General features: G+C 42.9%; 2 protein-coding genes across 4 annotated transcripts in view; one reads left to right on the top strand and one right to left on the bottom strand.

The window, feature by feature from the left end:
* Positions 1-1,745: 1,745 nt before the first annotated feature.
* Positions 1,746-21,680, bottom strand: pih1d1 (PIH1 domain containing 1). Of its 2 annotated transcripts, none has more exons than XM_048521158.2 (11): positions 21,412-21,680; positions 18,420-18,525; positions 17,536-17,602; positions 15,045-15,230; positions 12,316-12,377; positions 10,004-10,085; positions 6,932-7,028; positions 6,385-6,435; positions 4,879-4,969; positions 2,959-3,102; positions 1,746-2,520 (listed from the first exon to the last, which is right to left on the bottom strand). In XM_048521158.2, the coding sequence occupies exons 2-11, from the start codon at positions 18,495-18,497 to the stop codon at positions 2,485-2,487; spliced, it is 894 nt and encodes a 297-aa protein (XP_048377115.2). In that variant the 5' UTR covers positions 18,498-18,525; positions 21,412-21,680; the 3' UTR covers positions 1,746-2,484. The 2 variants fall into 2 exon arrangements, with proteins under 2 accessions (XP_048377115.2, XP_048377116.2); XM_048521159.2 differs by lacking the exon at positions 21,412-21,680 and adding an exon at positions 21,303-21,407.
* The window catches only part of aldh16a1 (aldehyde dehydrogenase 16 family, member A1), a 75,145-nt gene continuing 74,111 nt past the window's right edge, over positions 21,671-22,704 (top strand). For both annotated transcript variants that reach the window (XR_009443032.1, XM_048521157.2), the window contains exon 1: positions 21,671-21,814. Coding sequence is in view for 1 of the 2 variants with exons in the window: in XM_048521157.2 (XP_048377114.1) it covers positions 21,719-21,814 (96 nt within the window). In the remaining variant the exon portion in view is untranslated. The remainder of the gene's footprint in view (positions 21,815-22,704) is intronic.

The raw sequence follows: 22,704 nt of genomic DNA, 5'->3' as shown, positions 1-22,704 counted from the left end.
TAAGCAACTGCACCTCCCATTCACGAACCATTTTAACTCCCCCTCCCATTCCTCAGACATGTCTATCCTGGGCCTCCTGCAGTGCCACAATGATGCCACCCGAAGTTTGCAGGAACAGCAACTCATATTCCGCTTGGGAACCCTGCGGCCCAATGGTATCAATGTGGACTTCACAAGCTTCAAAATCTCCCCTTCCCCCACTGCATCCCAAAACCACTCCAGTTCATCCCCTCCCCGACTGCATCACAAAACCAGCCCAATTCATCCCCTCCCCCAAAGCATCACAAAACCAGCCCAGTTCGTCCCCTCCCCCCACTGCATCCCAAAGCCAGCCCAGCCTGACTCCACTTCCCCTAACCTGTTCTTCCTCTCACCCATCCCTTCCTCCCAACTCAAGCCGCACCTCCATTTCCTACCTACTAACCTCATCCCACCTCCTTGACCTGTCCGTCTTCCCTGGACTGACCTATCCCCTCCCCACCTACCTTCTTTTCTCTCCATCTTCGGTCTGCCTCCCCCTCTCTCCCTATTTATTCCAGAACCCTCTCCGATGAAGGGTCTAGGCCCGAAACGTCAGCTTTTGTGCTCCTGAGATGCTGCTGGGCCTGCTGTGTTCATCCAGCTCCACACTTTGTCATCTTGGATTCTCCAGCATCTGCAGTTCCCATTATCACTAAGCATAGGAAGTCTGGTTTGATTTCAGTTGTTTAATTTGTTCTGTCATCCGACTCGCAAGCACAAGCATTATGGTACTCCACCTCCATTCTTCCTATGTATCTCACTCAATTACCAAAAGGGGGGCCCTGTGCACTAAAACATTGCAACTGCACATGCAACCAGTTTTCAAAACACAAAAGCTCAAAAGGAATGAAAGCTGTTGCAACAGAGAAAAGTGCTCAGATGAGGAAGACTGCATTCTTATCAACACAATATACCATTTAGAAAATGATTTTATTTACGTCAAGTAAGTGAAGGGCAGAAGTAAAACTTGGTAGAAAGATGGGCAACCAATAACTTGCTGCACTTGAACAGGCCTTAAGGAAATTAGCTCTTACTTTCACTCCTGTGTTGGAAGGATTTCATGAACTGTCTGTATTTTAGAGCAGGCCCCGAAAATGTTATTTCCAAGCTGTGAAATGGGCATTAATAACCAGATGAAAAATAACTTTTAATCCTTTTAAATCCAAAATAACAAACATAAGACATATCAGGTCAGTTAGTGCCTGAAGAGCTCAGGTTTTAATGGGACTTTCAGCAGGGGCATGGACTGGTGGGACCAAAGGGTCTGTTTCTGTGCTGTATGATTCTATGACTCTATGAATCTGGCACAGCATGCTTTGCAAACCCTTTCTTCCTCCTATTGGCTGTTTGTAGATAAGCTGGTATTCACACTTGTAATCATTATCCAGTGTGTGTTGCTGCAAAGAATGCCAGAACATGGGAGGAGGATAGCACTGGGTATTGCTGTGATGGACACCAATGTCAAACAGCTTGAAAGCTTTCACCGTAAATGCTTATGCACATGAAGTGATCAGAGATAATGGATTCTCCAGCATCTGCAGTTCCTGGGATAACAAGGTGTAGAGCTGGATGAATACAGCAGGCCAAGCAGCATCTTAAGACCAGGAAAGCTGACGTTTCGGGCCTAGACCCTTAGTCAGAAAATGATTTTCTGATGAAGGGTCTAGGCCCAAAACATCAGCTTTCCTGCTCCTAAGATGCTGCTTGGCTGGCTGTGTTCATCCAGCTCTACACCTTGTTATCACACATGAAGAGTGTTGACTTAGAAATACAGTACCATCTAAATTATATAACCAAATGTTATGGGTTTACCTAAGTGGACTGTAGTGGCTCACCATCACCTTCTCAGGGAGGCAGACATAAATATTAGCCAACCCCTGAATGAGCCTTAAAAAGAAATTTTGGCTATTCCAGAAATCAAAACCTGCCATGGGCAGATTCAATTAAATAGGGACTTGGAATAAAAAGCTAGTGAAAGTGATGGAGACTACAAAACTAATGGACTGTTGCAAAAACCTGCCTGTTCACATAAGGGAGGGAATATGACATCCTTCCTTATTATGGCCTCTGACTCCAGATCCACAGCACAATGGCTAATCTCTTAAGTGCCCTCTGAGCAGGTTGCGTAAGCTGCTCACTTGAACTTGGAACCATAGCTCACCACAGCTGAGGGACAATGAGTTATGAATAAATGCTGCCCTAGCTAGTGACATGCTCATCCAGTAAGCAAATATCAAAAAAAAATCCTTGGGCAAGATACCAGACAGTATTGAACTTCAATTTCTTTAAGCGCAATTCTAATGAATGAGAAAGAGAAAAGGCAAAGTCAGTGAACATCAAGTTGCTGTCAATGTAAAGTGACATCATAAATGTGGTGCTGACAGCCTGCCATGCTGGGAACGAGCAGAAGTTCCTGTTATTCAGTTTGTGCGAACAATGTTCATCCTGAAAGCAATTCGGGTCTTATGCTGGCTGCACTGGCATCGTTATGGTCAGAACCTGCCAGGGAACAAAGCGAAAATTGAATGATTTCTCACACATTTCAGAAAATACATTCGCTTCTTTCTGATGGCAACCTTCTCCTGCACCTTTCATGCACTGTCACCTTTTGTACAAAACTCTTTCCACACTGACAAATAAACGACTCCTGTGTAGAAACTCACGGCTCACCTGCACTTGTACACATACAGCACTAGATAAAGTGAGGCAAATCCGTTTGATTCAATATTACACTGTAGAGTTATCTTTGTGCTAGCATCTGCACATGTACGACAAAAATTAAAAAAAGTAAAAGCAAAGAATTCCTCCCATACCCAATTCTGTGTACTTACTGCCAATGTTGTCTTGTGTGGTTAAAAACAACAGCTCTAACGTTTGTATGTTGGTCATAGACTATGTGTATTAGGAGGAGCTGTGAACTGCCCGATAACTCCTTACCTTGGTTTTCCTGTTGAATTGAGAGCCACTTTTCTCCTGAACAATGTTATACGGGATGTAAACATCTAAGTGATAAAGGTCTGGCCGTGCCCACAACACAATCCGGTCTTCTCCAAGGTCAAGTAGTAATGATCCTACTGAATCCTGCAGTGCACAAGAAAGAGAGCCTGTAGCCCATGAATCAAGCAATGTAATAGGAAGCTGCTCAGCTCAGAGAGTCTGCACCTGCTCTATCAGAACAGTCATCCTGATAGTTCCTACCTCTTTTCCCACATTTGACAATATTCACCGCCCCCACTTCCCCCATCGAATCATTCATTCAATACCCTTTGAAAAATTGCTATGGAGTCTGTTTCAATTATGCTAACAGGCACCTGATTACAAATCCGAACAAATGTTATGGATTAAAGTTTTGTACTCGCCTCCAATTTGCTTCTTTTGCCAAGCATCTGAAATCTGGGCCCTTTGGTTATTTTGCCTGTGGTCACTGGAAACAGTTAGTATCTGACTCCTGCATAATTAGGAAAGCCTGTTCACCATACCTGCCTTCTCTGCCAGAATACCCACAGTAATGTTCACCACTGGCCAGGTACAGAGGCAGGTGCTGAATCTACCCCATCTGGAAAAGGGATCAAACCTGGTGCTATTGGCACTGATCTGATCCACAGCAGCCTTCCAGCCAACAGGTTACCCAGGAAGTTAGAGGTGCTGTTGGGAAAATACATTTAAACATACAGATTGTAGAGCTATGGATAGTGACGGTGGAAGTTATAATCTCTTTCACTCACACAGCTCACCTGGAATCTCTCCTGTTCTTACCCTGCTTGCATGTATTAGAAGGATGAACAAGTTGACACTGTCCCTGTTTGGCACTATGAACACACATGCCTTCACCCATCAAGTCCTGGTATGAGACTTGAACCTGGAGCTTCTGGTTCAGACACAGTCACTACCCAATGTGATAAATGAGCTTACAGATATACTATCCTCGAGATTCATTGCTGAAATTAACCAAGATCCTTGGGTAGCAAGGAACCCATGACTGCTTCCAGCTAGCGAGACAAGGGCAATAGATACGTGGGAACATGAGCAACTACAAGTTCCTCTCCAAGCCACTCACCAACCTGACTTGGAAATATATGGGCATTCCTTCGGTGTCACTGGGTCAAAATCCTGGAATTGCCTCCCTAATGTTTTGTGGGATAGCTGACAGAACATGGTCTGCAGCAGTTCAAGAAATCAGCTCACCACCACCTTCCAAAGGGCAATTAGGGATGGGCAATAAATGTTGACCAGCCAGTGAAGCCCACATCCCAGACATGAATAAAAAAAATTAGGTTGGCATAGGCTCAGTTTCTGCCCTGAAGACATAAACTTCTTATACTGTACAATAGTTTCATATGCAATTACCTTCAATCTTTTAGAGGGTCTTTTATTATATGGAAGCCTAAGCCATTAGTGTAGGCAAACATCTGACAGTGGAGACTACTAGAAACAAGCCAGTGCTGTCCCCACCAGACATTCACATTCGCCCTTATTAGTAGGGTAAATGGGAATCACAAAAGAACCTGACTGAACTCAGACAGGTTGACCGATAAGACAACCAATTCAATTTGAACCATGACTCCTCTGGCAAAACAGCACTCCCTGAGCTCTCCACTGGAATTAGAGCTGAGATTGATTCCGGCCCTGGAACCTATAGCTTCTTGACCTAGAAATGAGGCAAAGTAAAAGACAAGGAAACATGAACAACAATCAATCACAAGCATCTCTGCTTCATTAACTGAACACTTTGGTGCCGCGGTCAGTCACAGGTTAGGAATTGGTCTGCATTTTTGGTAACTTTATCCTCAAATCCCGAATCCTGGCTCCGAAGAGCTGCTCTTCGAAATGCAGCTGTTTGGGAATTAAAATACTAACCACTTTTGGCAAGGAGATTTCTGCTACAAGAAAGCTGGGGTGCTCATCTGCAGGGTCAGCCACGATTGTATATTCTGGCTCCACACAGGTACTATCAGGGCAAAGAAAAAGATGACCTTAATACCTCTGTAACAATCCACACTCTTGGTACACAGTCCTATTGCTCCTGCTGAATAGTTAAACCAACTGGCCCCATCCCTCTCATGAATGTGGATTGTAGTTCTGGTAATCAGCAATTGGTATTCTATTAGTTAGAAGTCTCCTGGTAAAACTATAACACCGTAAAAAATAGGAACAAGTAATGACCATTTCCAAATGAGAGACAAATCTAACCTTTGAACTTTAACATTCAAATGGTGTTACCATCACTAAAAACCCTCACTAGTAACATTCCTGGGGTTACCATTGACAAGAAACTCAACAGGACTTGCCAAATAAATAGTGGCTAGAAAAAGCCAGTCAAAGGCTGGGAGTACTGCAGTGAGTAACTCACCTCCTGAATCCCCAAAGCCTGTCCAACATCAATAAAGCCCAAGTCAGGAGTGTGAAGAAATACTCCCCACTTGCCTGGATTAGTACAGCTCCAACAACACTCAAGAAGCTTGACAGCATCCAGGACAAAGCAGCCTGCTTCACTGGCATCACATCCACTTCCTTCACTAACACTGAGTAGTAGCAATGTACACTGTAGAAATTTACCAAAGACCCCTACACAGCATCTTCCAAACGCACAACCATAACCATGACCATGACCAAACACAGAGGCTCGGTGGCTAGCACAGCTGCCTCACAACTTCAGGGACCTGCATTCAATTCCACCCTTGGGCGATTGTGCGGAGTTTGTACATTCTCCTCATATCTGGGGTTTCCTCTGGGTGCTCTGGTTTCCTCCCACAGCCCAAAGATGTGCAGTTTAGGGGGACTGGCCATGATAAATTGCCCATAGCCACCAGGGATATTCAGGCTAGGTGGATTAGCCATAGCAAATGTGGGGTTACAGAGATGGGGTGGGATGCTATTCGATGGGTCAGTGTGGACTCGATGGGCTGAATTCCACACTCTACAGGGTTATAATAGTCTATGACAACTTCCATTTTAAGGTGAAGAACAGCAGATACGTGAGAACACTACCACCTGCAAGTTCCCCTCCAAGTCACTCACTATCCTGACTTCATGGTCGCTGGGTCAAAATCCTGGAATTCCCTCCTCAACAGCATTATGGGTCAACCTACAGCATGCAAGCTGCAGCGGTTCAAGAAGGCAGCTCACCACACCTAATCAAGAAAGACTGGGGTCAGGCAATAAATGCTGGGCCCAGCCAGCGCCATGCATGCTCCATAGTGATTTAGAAAAAAATACTGCAGTAGGCTATTCAGCCCTTGAACCTGCTCTGCCATTCAACAGGATCCTGACTGCTCTGACGTTCCTCACTTCCACTTTCATGTAACCCTCAACTCCCCCCATTAATCATTTTCTCCAATCTGGATTCAGGAGAAGAAATCTTACCTTTCTATTTCTGATAGAAGGGGTTTATTGCAAGTTCCCAGAGATGAAGCGCTGCCAAAATAAAGTTACAATAACACAGTCAGGATTTGACCTTACAGTTTCCATTAGTTGTAATCATTATTTCAGAGAAGCAAAGAGATCTTTCAGCTGTCTGTTTGCTGTATAACAAGACAATGCAGCCCACCTCCATTCAGAAACCATCTAACACTGTAAACATTCATCATCTCCCCTGAAGAGTGGCAGGAGCAGGAATGTCAACATTTTGGGCTGATAGTCCTGACAATGGGTTTCGGCCAGAAACACGGACTTCCATGCTCCTTGGCTGCTGACTGGCTGTGCTTTTCCAGCTACACATTTAAAGACTCTAGCTTCTAGCATCTGCAGTCCTCACTGTCTTCAAGGGATAGGCCCAACTTGCTCAGCCTTTCCTGAAAAGACAACTCCTTCATCAAGCAACATTATACCATGCCATCAAATATGGAAGGCAGAAATATGCTGCAATGTTGCTCAAGGTGCTACATAAAGGCAAGTTCTTCAGTTGCTTTACCTGGATTCCAGTTCCTGGATAACAGGTTTTGATTTTGTTCTGATGTTTTGTTCTGTTATGGATCCCAGAAATTTCCTGTTCTTCAGCATCCGCCACTCTGGTAACAAAATGGTTAAGAATTTCAGCTGTGAATGCTGTACTTACATCTCTCAAATCAAGGTTCAGCTATAATGCGAGTCTCTATACTTTACAGGAGATCGCATCAGACCTGCATTAAGCTGTTCAGGTTTAGCCCTGGGGTCCTCCATGACCTACTTCATTGGTGGAAAGCCCATCAGCATCTATTCAACAATTTCCTAATAAAAATAGTAATATGTTCAACAAATGTGGAGCACTGGTTCTCTCCCTTTACTAATCCTGCTCACGCACTTAAATCAATTAGGTGACATTAGTTGCACGTTGTGAGGATCCCAAAATGGAGAAAGTTTGAACAGGTTAGTCCTTTACCCATTTGTGTTTAGAAGGATGAGAGATGATCTCATTGCAGCATTCAAGTTCTTGAGGAGACATGACAGGGTGAATTCTGAGGATTCCCCCTTTAGGAGGGCTAGAATGTGGAGACAATATAAGAACAAAGAGGCTTCGCCTTTATGATAGTGACTTATTTCTTCCCCTGCTAAGGATTAGTAGTATTTGGAACCCTCTTTGTCAGGAAAATAAAAAGTAGAGGAGAACCCCTTTTGTTCTGCCAAATATTTAGTCCTCAGTCAGCATCGCAACTAAGATTGTCTAATCATTATATCATTGCTGTTTGAGGGAGCCTGCTGTTTACACATTGGCTAGTGTGTTTTCCCATGTTACAAAAGCGACTACATTTCAGAGGTACTTTATTGGCTATCAAGCACATTGATATGTCCCTTGGTTGTGAAAGGTACTATGTACGTGCAAGATCGCTCCATGTTCATTCCATACCTTTCAGTCCTATTGTGTTAATTCTGGTCATGCCTATCATCTGATGGGTATCTTCAGAATGATGCCAAAAATCAGCCAAGTCCTACTTGTTACATATGCAAGGTAAGCTGCGATGAGGCAGGGTGGGAGGGCATAAACACAAGTACGGATTTTTTAAAAATCCCATTCACGGGATGAGGGTGTCACTAGCTAGACCAGCATTTATTACCTATAACAGTTAACCACATTGCTCTGGGTCTGGATTCACACGTAGGCCAGATAGTGATGGCAGTTTCCTTCCCCAAGGGACATTAGTAAACCTGTTGGGCTTTTTCAATGATCAACAATGGATTCCTTGCTAGATATTTAATTCCAGATTTTCATTCAATTCAAATTCCACCATCTGCTGAGGCAGGATTCAGTCCTGGTTCCCCAGATCGTTACCTGGGTCTTTGGATTAACAGTGCAGCAATAATACCATTAGGCTATCATCTCTCTACAGTTAAGGAAAATAAACAAAACACAGAATGCTGAAGAAACTCAGGAGATCTGGCAGCATCTGTAGAGAGAGAGAAATAGAGTTAACATTGACAGCCTTGTATGACTCTGCTTCTGAAGAAGGAAACAAAACAGAGGAACCATGCCAGACTTAAAAAGTGAACTACCTCCACAGATGTTGCCAGACCTGCTGAGTTTCTCCAGTATTTATTTGTATTTGTTTGGTTTCTACCATCCACAGCATTTTGCTTTTATTTCAGCAAGGTTAAATGGTTTGATTCTTTCTGCAAATACTTCAGTGGTTGTGAAAGGTGCTACATAAATGCAAATCTTTCATTTCTTTCTTCAGCCAGATAAGACAGTTTACTGAGGTACAGCATTGGCAATCTCCCATCCAGTGACTGATAAATGTTTGAAACCAACCTCTTTCACCCTTTCAAAAGCAGTAGTTGGAAAAAACATTGGGCAGCTGCCCCTCTCTGTCACCTACCAGCACCAGATTGTAACAATCCAGGCAGATCTCCTTGAAGGAGATGCCGCACTGAAGAAAAGTTTAAGTGAATGTTGGGTTGGTCACATGGGGCATTGCTCATTCTGCTCCAAGTATCTTGTCACTGTCGTATCCAAGCATCATCAACTGTAGCTCAGTGCTTGAAAGTTCTGCTCAAAGGTTAGGAGGAGGTGGGATCTAAGTTTAGATGCAAGCATCAAGCTGAATAAATATTGTTGCAAAGTTGGGTAGAGTTCCGTGGATTGAAAGACAGGATGTTAGAATTTGATGTTTGTAAAATGATAGGGGAAAGAGTGTGTGGTCCCCTTTAAAAGATGGTGTGTTTTTCTAGGCTTGGAGATTCAAAAAAAAGTGCATGTGCACAGAGAGTTTCTGAAATTAAAACCCAATCAGAAAGCTGTGGGGTTAACAACCTAGACAATAGTTTGTTTTGTTATTAAGGCAACCAGTTTGAAAAATCAATCAATTAATTTAAACCAGGCAGTTTAGAGGCTAAAAACCAATTAAATTAAAAAAAACTGATAGTTTTGACAAACTAGGTCCAATCTTTTTGTAAGAAATTAACAGGTCAAGGGTATAAAAGAAAATTGGTGTGAGAACAACTGCCATCTACTAGACTTAACAACTAGTTCTAAAGTGAAAATCACTGGCTCTCAGAAAACCATCATCTAAATAAAGATATAGCAGGATTCTTAGCTAATATTCCTGACAAGAAGAATTCGATGGAGAAAGGCAGATAGGGTGCAGAGCATTCTGGAAGACTTAGCCTGGCTGTAATTTCAAGACACAAAGTTTTAATTTTTTTTCGTTAATTTGGTTTATAAATGGGGGTATTGTATCTTTTAGAATAGCCCCGTGTCAGAGTTTTGTTTTATTTGGGAATAGTAAGTAGTTAAGGGGGAGTTGTTCAGTTTGCTAGGAGTTCTGTTAATTTGTTCACTGTTAGAGTTAGCTAAATAAATAAATTGTAACTTGTTGATTATAGTGTGACTGTGAGGAGTTCATTTCATTTAACCTCCCCTTTATAACAGATTGAGAGGTGAGAGGCAGGTTATACTTCTTATACTTACTTTAACAGGTTATGAGGTGAGGCAAGCTTCTCTAGGTGCTTTGGTTTCAGTTATCAGAGGTGTGGGCTGACCTCTGCTTAATAACAATATCTAAGTAGTTACCTCGCGAAAGTTCCAAATTATATTTGTTTTCCAGCCCCTCAAAGCCGATAGTCAGGAAAAATTCCATGAAGAGTTTGTTGCTCTGTATCAAAAGAAAAGAAAAAACAAAAATCTGGAATGAAATTACTTGATCGTTTCAAAGGAAATGACAACTTTCATTCATGTGGCATCTTTCATTCCCTACGGGACGTCCCAAAGTCCATTGGGACTTCAAAGCCCAATGAAGTACTTTTGAAATGTAGTCATTGTTGCCAAATAGGTAGAGTGACAGTCCAATGTAAACACAGCAAAATTCCATAAATAGCAACTTGGTGTTGAGCATTAAAGGAGAGAGAAAAAGAGAGTTTTGAAACGTTAACTCTGCTGCTCTCTCCATACATGCTGACAGGCCAGTTGAGTTTTTGTTTCTAATTTCGAATTTCCAACATCCACAGGATTATACTTTCACATGGACATGGCCTGCTTTTACAAGGACAAATATTAGTCAGGACATAAGGAAGAATTCCACTGCTTTTCTTCAAAATTGTGGCCATTGCTTAGCTACCCCACTGGGGGCATTAGATAAGATTTCAATTTCACATAGGATCTGGAATCAATAGTAACAGGAGTTACAACTGAAGACCATCAACAGAACTCACTAGATTTAAAGCACATTGGGACGTGGGCATTGTGAAAGGCACCATGTAAATGCAAGTTTCTTTGGTTTTTGACTTTTGGCAATCCAAAACTCTAAAATCAAACACTTCCTAAAGGAAGGCATCATACAGCAGGAGGACAGTAGGCAACTAGAGGCAGTAGAGTTTGAGAGAGAGTCTGGAGCTGAGGTCACTGCAGTGATGAAACAGGCTGGAAACTGACTGCAAAGACCAGCAATGCTCATGTGACATCTCACTACCATTTTACACTTGTCCTAAAATTATTGGTGAATCCCTCAGGCATTGTTAGTTGTACCACAACAGATGTAACGTAATGTTCTGCTTCCAAGGGATATTTGTATTCAAGGCGTTCAGTCCACCATGTCCACAAGTATTAAACTGTCACACATCTGGCGTTGTTAATCTAAGTTTACTGCCAATTTGCATTTAGAGGATCCTTGTAAATTTGTGTCAGCAAACATAACCATGTTATTCTTTATGCTTTTATCATATTGCCCAGTACATCGTGCTCTGAAAACTGTTATGCAGAGAGATATGGAGTTATACGCGCACACCCATGGATCACCTTATCACCATATATACATATTGTACTTTACTCTTGTAGCTCTGCTTTCAACTCCAGAGATCCGGGTCCCAGGAACTCCCTCCATAACTCTCTAGCTCATTTTGGTCTATCAAGGTTCTCCCTGAAACATACCTCTTTTATCAAGTTTTTGGTCACCTAACATTATATCACTTCATGTGTCTCATTTCAATTTTTGCTCTGTAGCTCCCAACTCTGATGCTCAGGGTAAACCTATACCATATCCTGTTCACTTATCATCAATGTTCACTAAACTACAGTGCTTCCTGAATGAATCCCTCATTTTTAAAGTTTAACTTTACTTCAATGGCCCTACCTATCTCTGTACCCTGTTCCAGCCCAAGCCAATAAACCTCCAAGATAACAGGTTCCTCTAGAAATTGCCTCTTTCTAATAGTCAATTTCAATTAATCACTCTAAGCATTCCTGCAAAGTGCCCTGGGACATTTTACCACTTGAAAGAGGGGCAACATAAATGTAGGTGATAGCATTCACTGTATCCCCTTAAAATAAAAGCACTTGTGAAAGATGTATCAGAGTCTAGGCAACAGAGGGCATCTTACTGTTCAATCTGGGTGACCTTGAGGTAGGTGTCCTGGGAAACTTCAGATGGCATTACAAGTCAGCTGGCAGTCTGGGATGGATTCACAAGACTGGGTGGCAATTTCCCTTCCCTAAAGGATATTAATACGCTAGTCAGATTTCAAGGATAATCCATTCTGCCTCGTAGCTATTTATTTTAATGTCAAGCCTGATGAAATATCAAAACGTAATTAAATAGTTTTGAGATAGTCTAGGGGATCCAGCATTGAGGTGTGTATGGAGTAAGTGGAAAATTGGAGTTGAGCGCTCAGCCAGATCAGCCGTGAGCTTGTTGAATGGCAGAGCCAGCCTGATAGGAACAGGAATTGGCAGTTCAGCCTCTCTTATCCACAGGACCCAGGTGTGACAATGACAGATTTGTCAGATACAACAAAGTGCAGATATCACATTTCCTGGCTTAGTGTTATAACCATGGCACCAGACCACCAATTACATGGTTTATATTGATAGACCTCACCATGTGGTCGTACCTGAATTGTGTTGTAAAATTTTGAATTGATGACTATGTCATATGCAGTGCATCCATTACCACCTGTGAAAACAAGACAATACTAATCATTCACAATGCAGCATTGTCTCCCCTCACAATTAATCCCTTTCTCACTCAAGAGCTTCCTTCCAGTACCTTGCTCAAGAGCACTTCATGTGAGTTTGTGCAAGAAAGCCAGGCATCACTACCCAAGCTCAGTCCTGTCCTCATTTACTGTAAATGTATGAGGGGTCTACACAGAACAAGAAGATAAACTATTCTTGCTGGTCAAAGACCCAAGAACCAGGTCAGTGACATGAGGAAACAATCAAATGTGGCGAGTGGTTAAAAGCAGGAGCACACTAAATGTTTGATGAAAGCAGACTCAATTATTGCTTTTACTGTAAAGGGAAAGCGCAGGGAAGTGGAATCACTCAGATTCCTATTGCAGAGACCCAGTAGGACACAGCAGGCTGAATGGCCTCCTTCTGTATTGTAGGTGTTCTATGATTAGCACAAACCTAACTCCAAAAATCTTCAGCTACTTTGTCAATCATTGCATTCCTTGAAGAAGTAATGAAGGGGACGGATGAGGGCAGAGCAGTGGACGTGATCTATAAGGAGCTCAGTAAGGTGTTTGACAAAGTTCCTCACGGTAGACGGGTTAGCAAGGTCAGATCACATGGAATAAAGGGAGAACTAACTATTTGGATACAGAATTGGCTCGAAGGTGAAAGACAGAAGGTGGTGGTAGAGGTTTGCTTTTCTGACTGTAGGTGTTCCACAAGGCTCGGAGCCGGGTCCTCTGATTTTCATCATTTATATAAATGAGTTTGATGTGAACAAAGGCATGGTTAGTAAATTTGCAGATGACAACAAAACTGGAGGTGCAGTGGACAGGGAAGAAGGTTACCTTAGAGTACATCGGAATCTTGATCAGGAGGACCAATGGGCCAAGGTAGTAGCAGATAAGAGTTTAATTTAGATAAATGTGAGGTGCTGCATTTTGGAAATGCAAATCAGAGCAGAGCATATTCATTTAATGATAAGAGCCTGGGGAGTGCTGCTGAACAAAGAGACCTTGGTGTGTGGGTTCACAATTCCTTGAAATTTGGAGTTGCAGGTAGATAGGGTAGTGAAGGTGGCATTTGGTATGCATGGCTTTACTGGTCAGTGCATTGAGTACAGGAGTTGGGAAGTCATACTGCAGCTGTACAGGACATTGGTCAGGCCATTTTTGGAATACTGCTTGCAATTCTCATCTCCTCGCTTTGGGAAGATGTTGTGAAACTTGAAAGGGTTCAGTAAAGATTTACAAGGATGTTGCCGGACATGGAGGGTTTGAGCTTTAGGGAGAGGCTGAATAGGCTGGGGCTATTTTCCCTGGAGCATCAGGTAATCCTTAGAGGTTTATCAAATCATGAGGGGCATGAATAGGGCAATAGACAAGATCTTTTCCCCAGGGTTGGGGAGTCCAAAACTAGAGAGCATAGGTTTAAGGTGAGAGGGAGAAGATTTGAAAGGGTCCAAAGGCACAATTTTTTCACACAGAGCGTGGTGTGTGTATATGGAATGAGCTACAGAGGAAGTGGTGGAGGCTGATACAATTACATTTAGTATTACATTTAATACAACGATTACAATATTCATATGCTGGATTGCATATGAATAGGAAGGGTTTATAGGGATATGGGCCAAATGCTGGCAAATGGGACTAGATTCATTTAGGATATCTGGTCGGCTTGTTAGACTGAATTAGACTGAAGGGTCTGTGTCCGCGCTGTCCATCTCTATGACTCTATGTTCCCTCCTCGTAAGGTCTGGGGATATTGGCTGATAATTGCACAATTCTCAGCTACATTTGACTCCTCAGATTGAAGCAATCGGTGTCCATATGCAAAATAGCGGACGACATTTAGGTTTGTTCTGACAAGTAACTTTGTGCCATACAATGGCCACATCCAACATGACAGAATCTAACTGAAACCCCTTATGAGCAATAGCTTTACCATTGCTGAAATCCTCTCTAAGTCTGGGGTTTACCATTGACCACTAATTAAACTGGACTAATCATACAAATCCTGTCTACAAGAACAGGTCAGAGGTTGGGAATTCTGCAGAGGACTGCTTATCTCCCATATCTGCGAAGGTTGCCTACTATATACGAGGCACAAGTCAGGTGGGTGATGGAATATTTTCTACTTGATTGGTTGAGTAGCAGGGGTCTCAGCTCCAACATCACTATGCAGAATAAAGCAGCCCATTTGGTTGACATCACATTCGCTACCTTGAACATTCACTGCCAACAATCACAGGGTGGCAGCAGTACATACCATTTACAAGATGCATTGTAGCAACTCACCAAGCTTCCTCAAGGCACCTCTCAAATCCATAATATTTACTATCTTGAAGGACAAGGGGAGCAGATGCCTGCCAACACCATCTTATGCAAACTCCACACCAGGTCACTCACTATCCTGACTTGAAGCTATATTGTGCTTCTTGACTGCCACGGGGTCAAAATTCTAACCAACAGGATTGCGCTGAACACAACATTCTTTGTGGTTCGTTGTTCATCCAGTATTTTATGTTCAACCTCAAGGGTAATTTGGGATTATTTTGGCCTAGTCCAGTGACCCGGCAACCTGTAGGCATCAGAACACAAAGATCCACTACTCGTCCCCCACCCAGCGAGCAGACAGGGAAGAATTTAATTCACCCCTTTCTTACTGTTGTCAATTTCAGCATGCGGTTCACCGAGGCTCATTGGAATTCTGTATCCAGAAGGATCATCTGATTCCAGCAGGGAGACCAAGCCATCCTCAGTGAGATCTGGTGGAGGTGGAATTTGATCAGACTTACAAACATTGACGAAAACCTTCTCGTTGATCTTCGTCTTTGTCTTCACACAGAAGCCTGTGAAAAAGGTGATTTTTGATTGCAAACAATTTAGCATTATAACGATAAGAAACAGTAAAGTTCAGTTCTTTGCAGACAGAAAGAACATGAACATACACTTGTGTCTTCCTGCGCAATTAAGTAGGTGACTGCCATTCACTGGCTCATTTCTCAGGGGAATCTGCCTGGGTTAAATTTGAACTAAGCTTGGCAGTCAATTGTGTCATCCAACTAGTGCATTCTGCATGGAAACTTAGAATCATAAGAATCCCTACAGCATGGAAACAGGTCATTCGGCCCATCAAGTCCACACTGACCCTACAAAGAGCATATCACCTGGACCCACTCGCCCTAAATCTATCCCTGTAAACCTGCGCATTCCCTGGCTAATCCACCTAGCCTGCACATCCCTGGACACTATGGGCAATTTAGCACAGCCAATTCACCTAACCTGCACATCTTCGTGGGAGGAAACCGGAGCACCTGGAGGAAACCCATGCAGAACCAGGAGAAAGTGCAACCTCCAGATTGACAGTCACCCAAGAGTGGAATCGAACCAGAGTCCTCGGTGCTGAGAGAGTAGCAACTCCTCTTCCAATCAAATTTTACTTGCAAACCAGTCACAACTTCATCCCTTGGTTGTAAGCTCAAGTCCCACTTTAAGTATTTGAACAGAAAATTTAACTTGCACTCCCAAGCTGTGCCACACTGTCAGAGGTACGATCTTTTAGTTGAGGTTTTAAATGAAAGCCCTGTCAATATTCTTGGGTGGCTTCAAAAGGGCCCATGATATTATTTTGATAAACATCAAGAGAGATCTCCTTCGTGCCTTGTCCCTTGTTTATCTATTCACAAATTTAACTCAATAGGAACAACTGAATCATTCCCAGATTGCTGTTTGTGGGAACTTACTGTGTTTAAATTGGTTGCTGCATTTCCACATTATAACTACACTTCATTGGCTGTAAAGGGCTTTAGGACAGCCCGAAGTATAGAAAGGTGTTATATAAATGCACACGCTACTTTTTTTTTCAACCAAAGGGTCTATAGCAGAGCATGGATAATTGATTCTGGGAAAAGAAACGATAAAACCAGTGGAGGCAAATGCAATGATGATGTGCACACATAGCATCTCACAGAAAGACATCGTAGGGACACAATTGCATACATAGATTAATTGTTTTATTCATTCATAGGATGTGGGTGTCACTGCTAAGGCAGCATTCATTACCTATTCCCAATTGCCCAGATGGCAGCTAAAAACCATCCACATTGCTGTGGTTCTAGAGTCACATGTATGCAAGATCAGGTAAAGATGGCAACTTTCTTCCCTAAAGAACATTACTGAACTGAATTTTTTGTTCTTACAATCGCGACGGTTTCATGGTCATTATTAGACTCAACTGTAGATAGCAACTGAATTCAAATTCCACCATCATCTTCCCAAGGGCAATTAGACATTGCTAATATTTGCTGGCTTAGCCAGTGAATCTCACATCTCAAAGGCTGATGAAGTAAAAACAACTTCAAAATCTTACTGGGATACCATTTGCCTCGAACGCATCCTATTACCATGAATAATAGATACTACACAACAAAAGAGAGCAGGGACATACATTGGTGGCTCTGTAAATCATTCACTAATACAGTAATGGCACAAAGAAACCAAAACAAGAGGACATCACCAATCATTAGCAGATATAGAAGAGGGCAATGTGCAAGGCAGACTGTAAAATAATTAGATTTTTTTTTACTTCTGCCTACAAAGAGCACAGTGCAGCTCGTAAGCTAAAAGGAGTCACACTGGGTAAAGAGTAGAGTACCTTTTCCTTCCCTCCACCTTCTCATTAACATTTCATTAGATTTTGATGACGTCTTCTTTCACCTTTTCATTTTTACTCTCACTTCTTGAATTGAAAATTTGCAAACTAGTCCAGACACAAAAAGGATTCCAAAATGAGGATAAGCTAACCGCTTCAGGAAAGAAGGACCAGTGTGTGAAACAGACAGCAAGGATAAAAACTTAGTGCTGGAAAAACTCAGCAGGTCTGCAGGGACCCGTGGATAGAGAAACAGACTTAACATTTCAAATCAAATACGATGCTTTTTTGGAACAGACCTGAAAACAAGAGCAACATTTTACTGGAAATGCTACCTCCCCTTATTTCTCCCTAGATACTATGCTTTTCCAGCACCTTTGCTTTTTATTTTACATTTTCAGCGACAACAGGGTTTTACTTTTACTTTTACTTAAGGGGAGAGTGCAGCTGGTTGCTTTTGTGGAATGTCACGGGGGTGGAAAGTGAGGGATGATAGCGTCTACCTGGTTGTGGTCTGATCTGCTGGGATTCCTGTGCTGTCGGAAGTTGATTCTGCATCTCCTTTGCAGCCTGAGGAGGAAGAAGAAATCCACGATACTCAGTCATAAAGTACAGAAACAGATCCTTTGGTCCAACTTGTCCATGCTGACCAGGCTTCCCAAACTAAACTAGTCCCATTTGCCTGTATTTGCCCCATAGCTCTCTAAACTTTTTGTATTCATGTATCTGTCCAAAGGTCTGTTAAATGTTATAATTGTATCTGCCTCCACTACTTCCTCTGGCAGTTAATTCCATAAATGCATTACCCTCTAGGTGAAAAGTTGCTCTTCAGGTCACTTTCAAATCTTCCCCTCTCACCTTAAACCTATATGTTTTCTGTGCGGTTAACTATGCACACGTGTATATAATCATCCTAATGGTTGTGTAAGTCCCCTGCAAGCAGGCACAACACAATCGCTCTCCACAACTCCAACAGGCAGTCCCTCCCCTCCTCCCAAACCCCATTCCCAGAAACCAACACCCCAAACCCAGCACCCAACTCCCTCCCAACCCTCTCCTCTGCATCCAACACCCCCTACAAACCCAACACCCAACTCTCTCCGCCACATTCAATTCCCCCAAACCCAGCACCCAATTTCACCCCAACTCCCACCTCCATATCCAATTCCCCTTCCCCCAGCACCAGCACCCAGCTTCCCCAACTCCAACACCCAAAGCCCCACCACCCAGCCCAGCATCCACATGATGCTCTGACCCATTGCCATGCACAACCTTACAAACCACCCCAAGAGCAGAATGATATGCACCACAGGCAGCATTGGTCCTGATGTTTGTACTGAGAGCACCGAGTTTCAATGAGGTTGCAAGGGGAGTTGGGAAAGTCTACCTGCAGTAGGAGCTGCTCGTACAGTGCATCTTCATTGTTCATCTCAGTCGAGAGTAGGCTTCCATCTGTTGTGGTCATGATTCAACTTGTTGACAGCGTACCTGGACTTGCTCACATTCAACAATGGCCAAAGTAGTAATCAACAAGGTTGACAGGATTAAAAATTCATTTACCACGTAAACATAAAAATAGAACAATCTGATGACCTTTTAGTTTAACTTTGATCCCATATTATTTTTCTTTCGAAGTTGTTTTTGCTTCCATTTGTGCAAAAATAATGTGATGGGGCTGTGAGAGAAGTGCAACTATGACAAAATGAATCCTGGTTACTGTTGCTGATAGATTATCCCTGATCTGACATTTAGTTGCTAAAGCTGATCTTTAGTTTAAATTTTACATCCCAAAAATTTGACCTTAAAGCTGTCATGCCAGTTCACAAATTTTCCCAAGGCCTCATCCTTCCCTACCTCTTTGTAATCTCCTCCAGCTACAAAAATTGTTAATATTCCAAATAACCCCAGTTTTAACTGCTTCATCAATAGCAGCCATTTCCTCACTTTTTTAGGTTATAATCTCTGGGATTGCCTCCCTAAACCACTATCCTCCCTTACAAAGCTCTTTAAACCCAAGAGAAAAACATTTGGTCCCCTTCCCCAAGATCTCTCTAAGGGGTCAGTGTTAAATTTTGTTTTATGACGTGCCTGTAAAGCAGCACAGGGCTACACATTACATTCAAGGAGATACACAAATATAAGCTTTGTTGCGTTTCTAATCTGCTCCTGTAACCTTTTAGCTCAAGTACAACCTGCAGGTAAACATTCTAAAGAGGTACAATTAATTCAGATTACTTTCCTACATAATCCAGATAATCATTCCACATTAATTTGTGTTTCAGTTCACTAAGGGCATTCATGTTGTTCCAATGTTCTTTCCATCATCACGTGGCTGATCACAAATCTATTCAGCTCTTACCACCTGCTGTTGGTACGTTGGCAAAATCTGCAAATTGATTATCACTTTGTTTGGCTGCATTATGATCACCAAGCTCTGAGCGTGAATCAACCCAGTGCTTCAGGCTCAGAGGCAGAGGTACTCGCCACTATGCCACAAGACCTCTAGTGTAAATTCGTAGCTGCTTACAAATCCTCTCATTTGGAGAAATGAGTCTCTCAATCTATCAAGGATTAACACAGTACAGATGCTTTGTATTTAAAGTTTACCTTGTACAACAATATACTATTTCTGAAGAGTTTAATGTGTACATTATACTGGCTCCACCCATTTTCCTTATGTCACACACAGTCTCTACCAATAGACAAGGAATTCTATTGTGGCTTTCACAAGAAACTGACAAACCTGTACCAGCTCCCCAAGGTTCTCAATTATGCCTTACCAAATATTACTATATTCCTAATCTGCACTATCTGTGGGGGAAAATCTAGGCATAGGTCTCCTGCAGAAAAACATAAACCTGCAGATAATCCTCTACCTATCCTGACAGACCTGGAGGTACTGCACCATCCATTGGGGACTGTCAAAGGGGAGGAAAACGCATTAGCTGGCCAACCTGGCGAGTAGGCAGATCCGTGTATAACAAGGCTTGAGTGTTCTTATTGACATCAGTCCATAAACATTGCTACCTAAGAACCATGCCTCTTCTGCACGAACTCAACGGTGGCATATCCTCCACAACTAATCATGAGGTAGTCCAAAGATAAAGGAGATTTGTTGGCAGCAAATAATCCTTAACCAATTCCACTGAGCTGTATACAATGTTACATATCTCTCTGACAATTTTATTACTGTGTGAGAAACATCATTACAACTCTAATTAAGCAGCTTAGATGATTTCCATCTGGGAATTATAGGAATGATTTCCATATTTTCTGAAATTGCTCAACCTCTGTCATTTTGTTAAGACCATAAAAATAGATGAGCTAGGGCAGGGGGGAGGAGAATGGCCCATCTTAGTTTATCTACCAGAGAAATCTTGCATTCCATCACCACATGAATGGTTCTAAGACAATTCTAAGAGTTGCGTTATCATTATTCACACATGTATTGGTTGATGATGTTTGTGATGACTTTCCCAGCAGGCTTTAAATTTGTTTTTATTGAATTCAACCATTGGTGACACTCAGAGTCATACAGCATGGAAACGGGCCCTTCAGTCTGACTCATCCATTCTGACCAGATTTTCCAAACTGATCTAGTCTCACTTTCCTGTGCATGGTCCATATCTCTCTAAATCCTTCCTATTCATGTCTTCTATCTATTCAAATGGTCTTTTAAATGCTGTAATTATACCCACCTCCAACACTTCCTCTAGCAACTCATTCCGTATACGCACTACCCTCTGCAATGGAAGGCTGCACCTCAGGCCTCTTAAATCTTCCCAGCTCAGCTTAGACTTTTTCTATGATGTGGAGGTGCAAGTGTTGGACCAGGTCAGAGGTCTGACTTCTAACCCATATCTTTTCTGAGCAGTTGACTATACGCATGTATAAAACCATCCTAATCACTGTACCAGCCCCCAGCAGGCAGGACTCACTCTCTCCCCACATACCCGCTACTCCACCACAAACAGTCCCTCCCCTTTCCCAAGCACCCAACTTCAATTTCAAATGAGGAATCATCCAGACTTGAAACATTAGCTTGCCCTCTATCCACGGATGCTGCCAGACCTGCTACGATCTCCAGCATTTGTGCTTGTTTTCAATACAGATTCCAGCATCTGCAGTAATCTGCTCAAACCCGATCCTCCAATTCAGCACCCCCCCCCAACAAAACAGCACCCGAACCCCAACTCCGCCCCCCCAACACCCATAGTACCCTCCAACCCCATCCCTTAACTACCTCCAAACCTTTCTACCCAATACTCACCTCTCCTTCCTCGAACCCAAGTCCCCAACCATATCCCCAGGCCCACCTTCCAAATATCCCCAGGCCCCAAATCCGCTCCCCTTCCAAATATCCCCAGACCATGACCCACCTGCTGATACTCCGACGCGTTGCTATGCGCAACCTTCAAGCCACTCCACGACCAACAGCCGCCCTGAACAAATGGTCCGGGCTTTAGAATAAATCAAAGACCCGCCACACTTCCCCTTTCCCTGCGACCAATACGTGAAGAAAAGAACGTTTAAAGAAAAATAAACTTCTTAAACAACAAAAGTGAAAATAAGCGGTCGTGGGCTAAAACATTAAAAGGGAAACCCTCGTCAGGATGCGCCGTTGACCTTCTTCCGGCGGAAGTGTCTTCCGTGATAGACAGTTCTCCCTTGCAGTGGGACGGTGTCATGGCTGCGGGCTCTGGGAACAAGAAGCTGAGTGTCAGTGAGATTTTCAGCACCATGAGTTACGGACCGGCCCCTGAGACTCCCAAGAATGCCCAGGTAAGAGATGGGGACCGAACCTTCTGTCTCCTTTCAGCTTCGTTTTCATTCTGGAAAAATCCTGGTGAACCTTGCCCGGGCAAGGGGCGGGGACTAGTCACGTGCAGGGCTGCCGTCAAATTCAAAACTATGTCCCAAAAGCAGCAAAAAGTTAGCAAACCCCGCTTTGCTTGTTTTCCCTTTGTTCTGAGAGTCATTGATTCTGCTGCAAAATGATGGCAGCTTGCTGCAATTGAAGTGAATGGAAGGATCTCACTGCCCTTATAGAGAAGGGCTTTGTCTTTATATAGCGCCTTTCCCAACGCCTGGGGCGTCCTAAAACCCTCCTCAAGCAACAACCTATAGTGTCTCCGTTATAGTTTCGGATGTGTGGCATCCAGTTGAACACAGTAAGCTTCCTGCCAGCAGCAATGTGATAATGAACCGATAACCTGTTTTCTGTGATGAGGGTCAATCGACAACTATTTAACCAGACATTAAGCAAACTCTCGTCCACTTCTTCAGAATAGTGCTGTGGGCTGCATTGAGCTCACCTGAGAGGGCGAATGGGGTATTGGCTTAATGTCTCATCTGAAAAATGGCCCCTCTGATAACACAATGCTCTCTCAATAACTGCACTGGAGTATCATTTTTTGGTCGTCTGATAACACAACGCCATCTCAATAACTGTACTGGAGTATTTCCCTTGGTTTGTGTGTTCTGGTATAGGAGTATGGCATGAGCCTACAATCTCTGTTTTGAAGATGAGTGCTAGCAACTGAACAATGACCCACCAAGAAAATTATGCTCCTTTTAATTCTGGCCTCTTACATATCCTCAGATTAATTCACCATATTGTTCATGCCTTTAAATGCAGAGGTGCTGACCGCTAGAATTAGTTTCCTAAACTC

The sequence above is a fragment of the Stegostoma tigrinum genome, chromosome 38 (assembly GCF_030684315.1).
Source record: "Stegostoma tigrinum isolate sSteTig4 chromosome 38, sSteTig4.hap1, whole genome shotgun sequence".
Classification (NCBI taxonomy): domain Eukaryota; kingdom Metazoa; phylum Chordata; class Chondrichthyes; order Orectolobiformes; family Stegostomatidae; genus Stegostoma; species Stegostoma tigrinum.
This window is presented reverse-complemented; position numbering and strand designations above follow the sequence as displayed.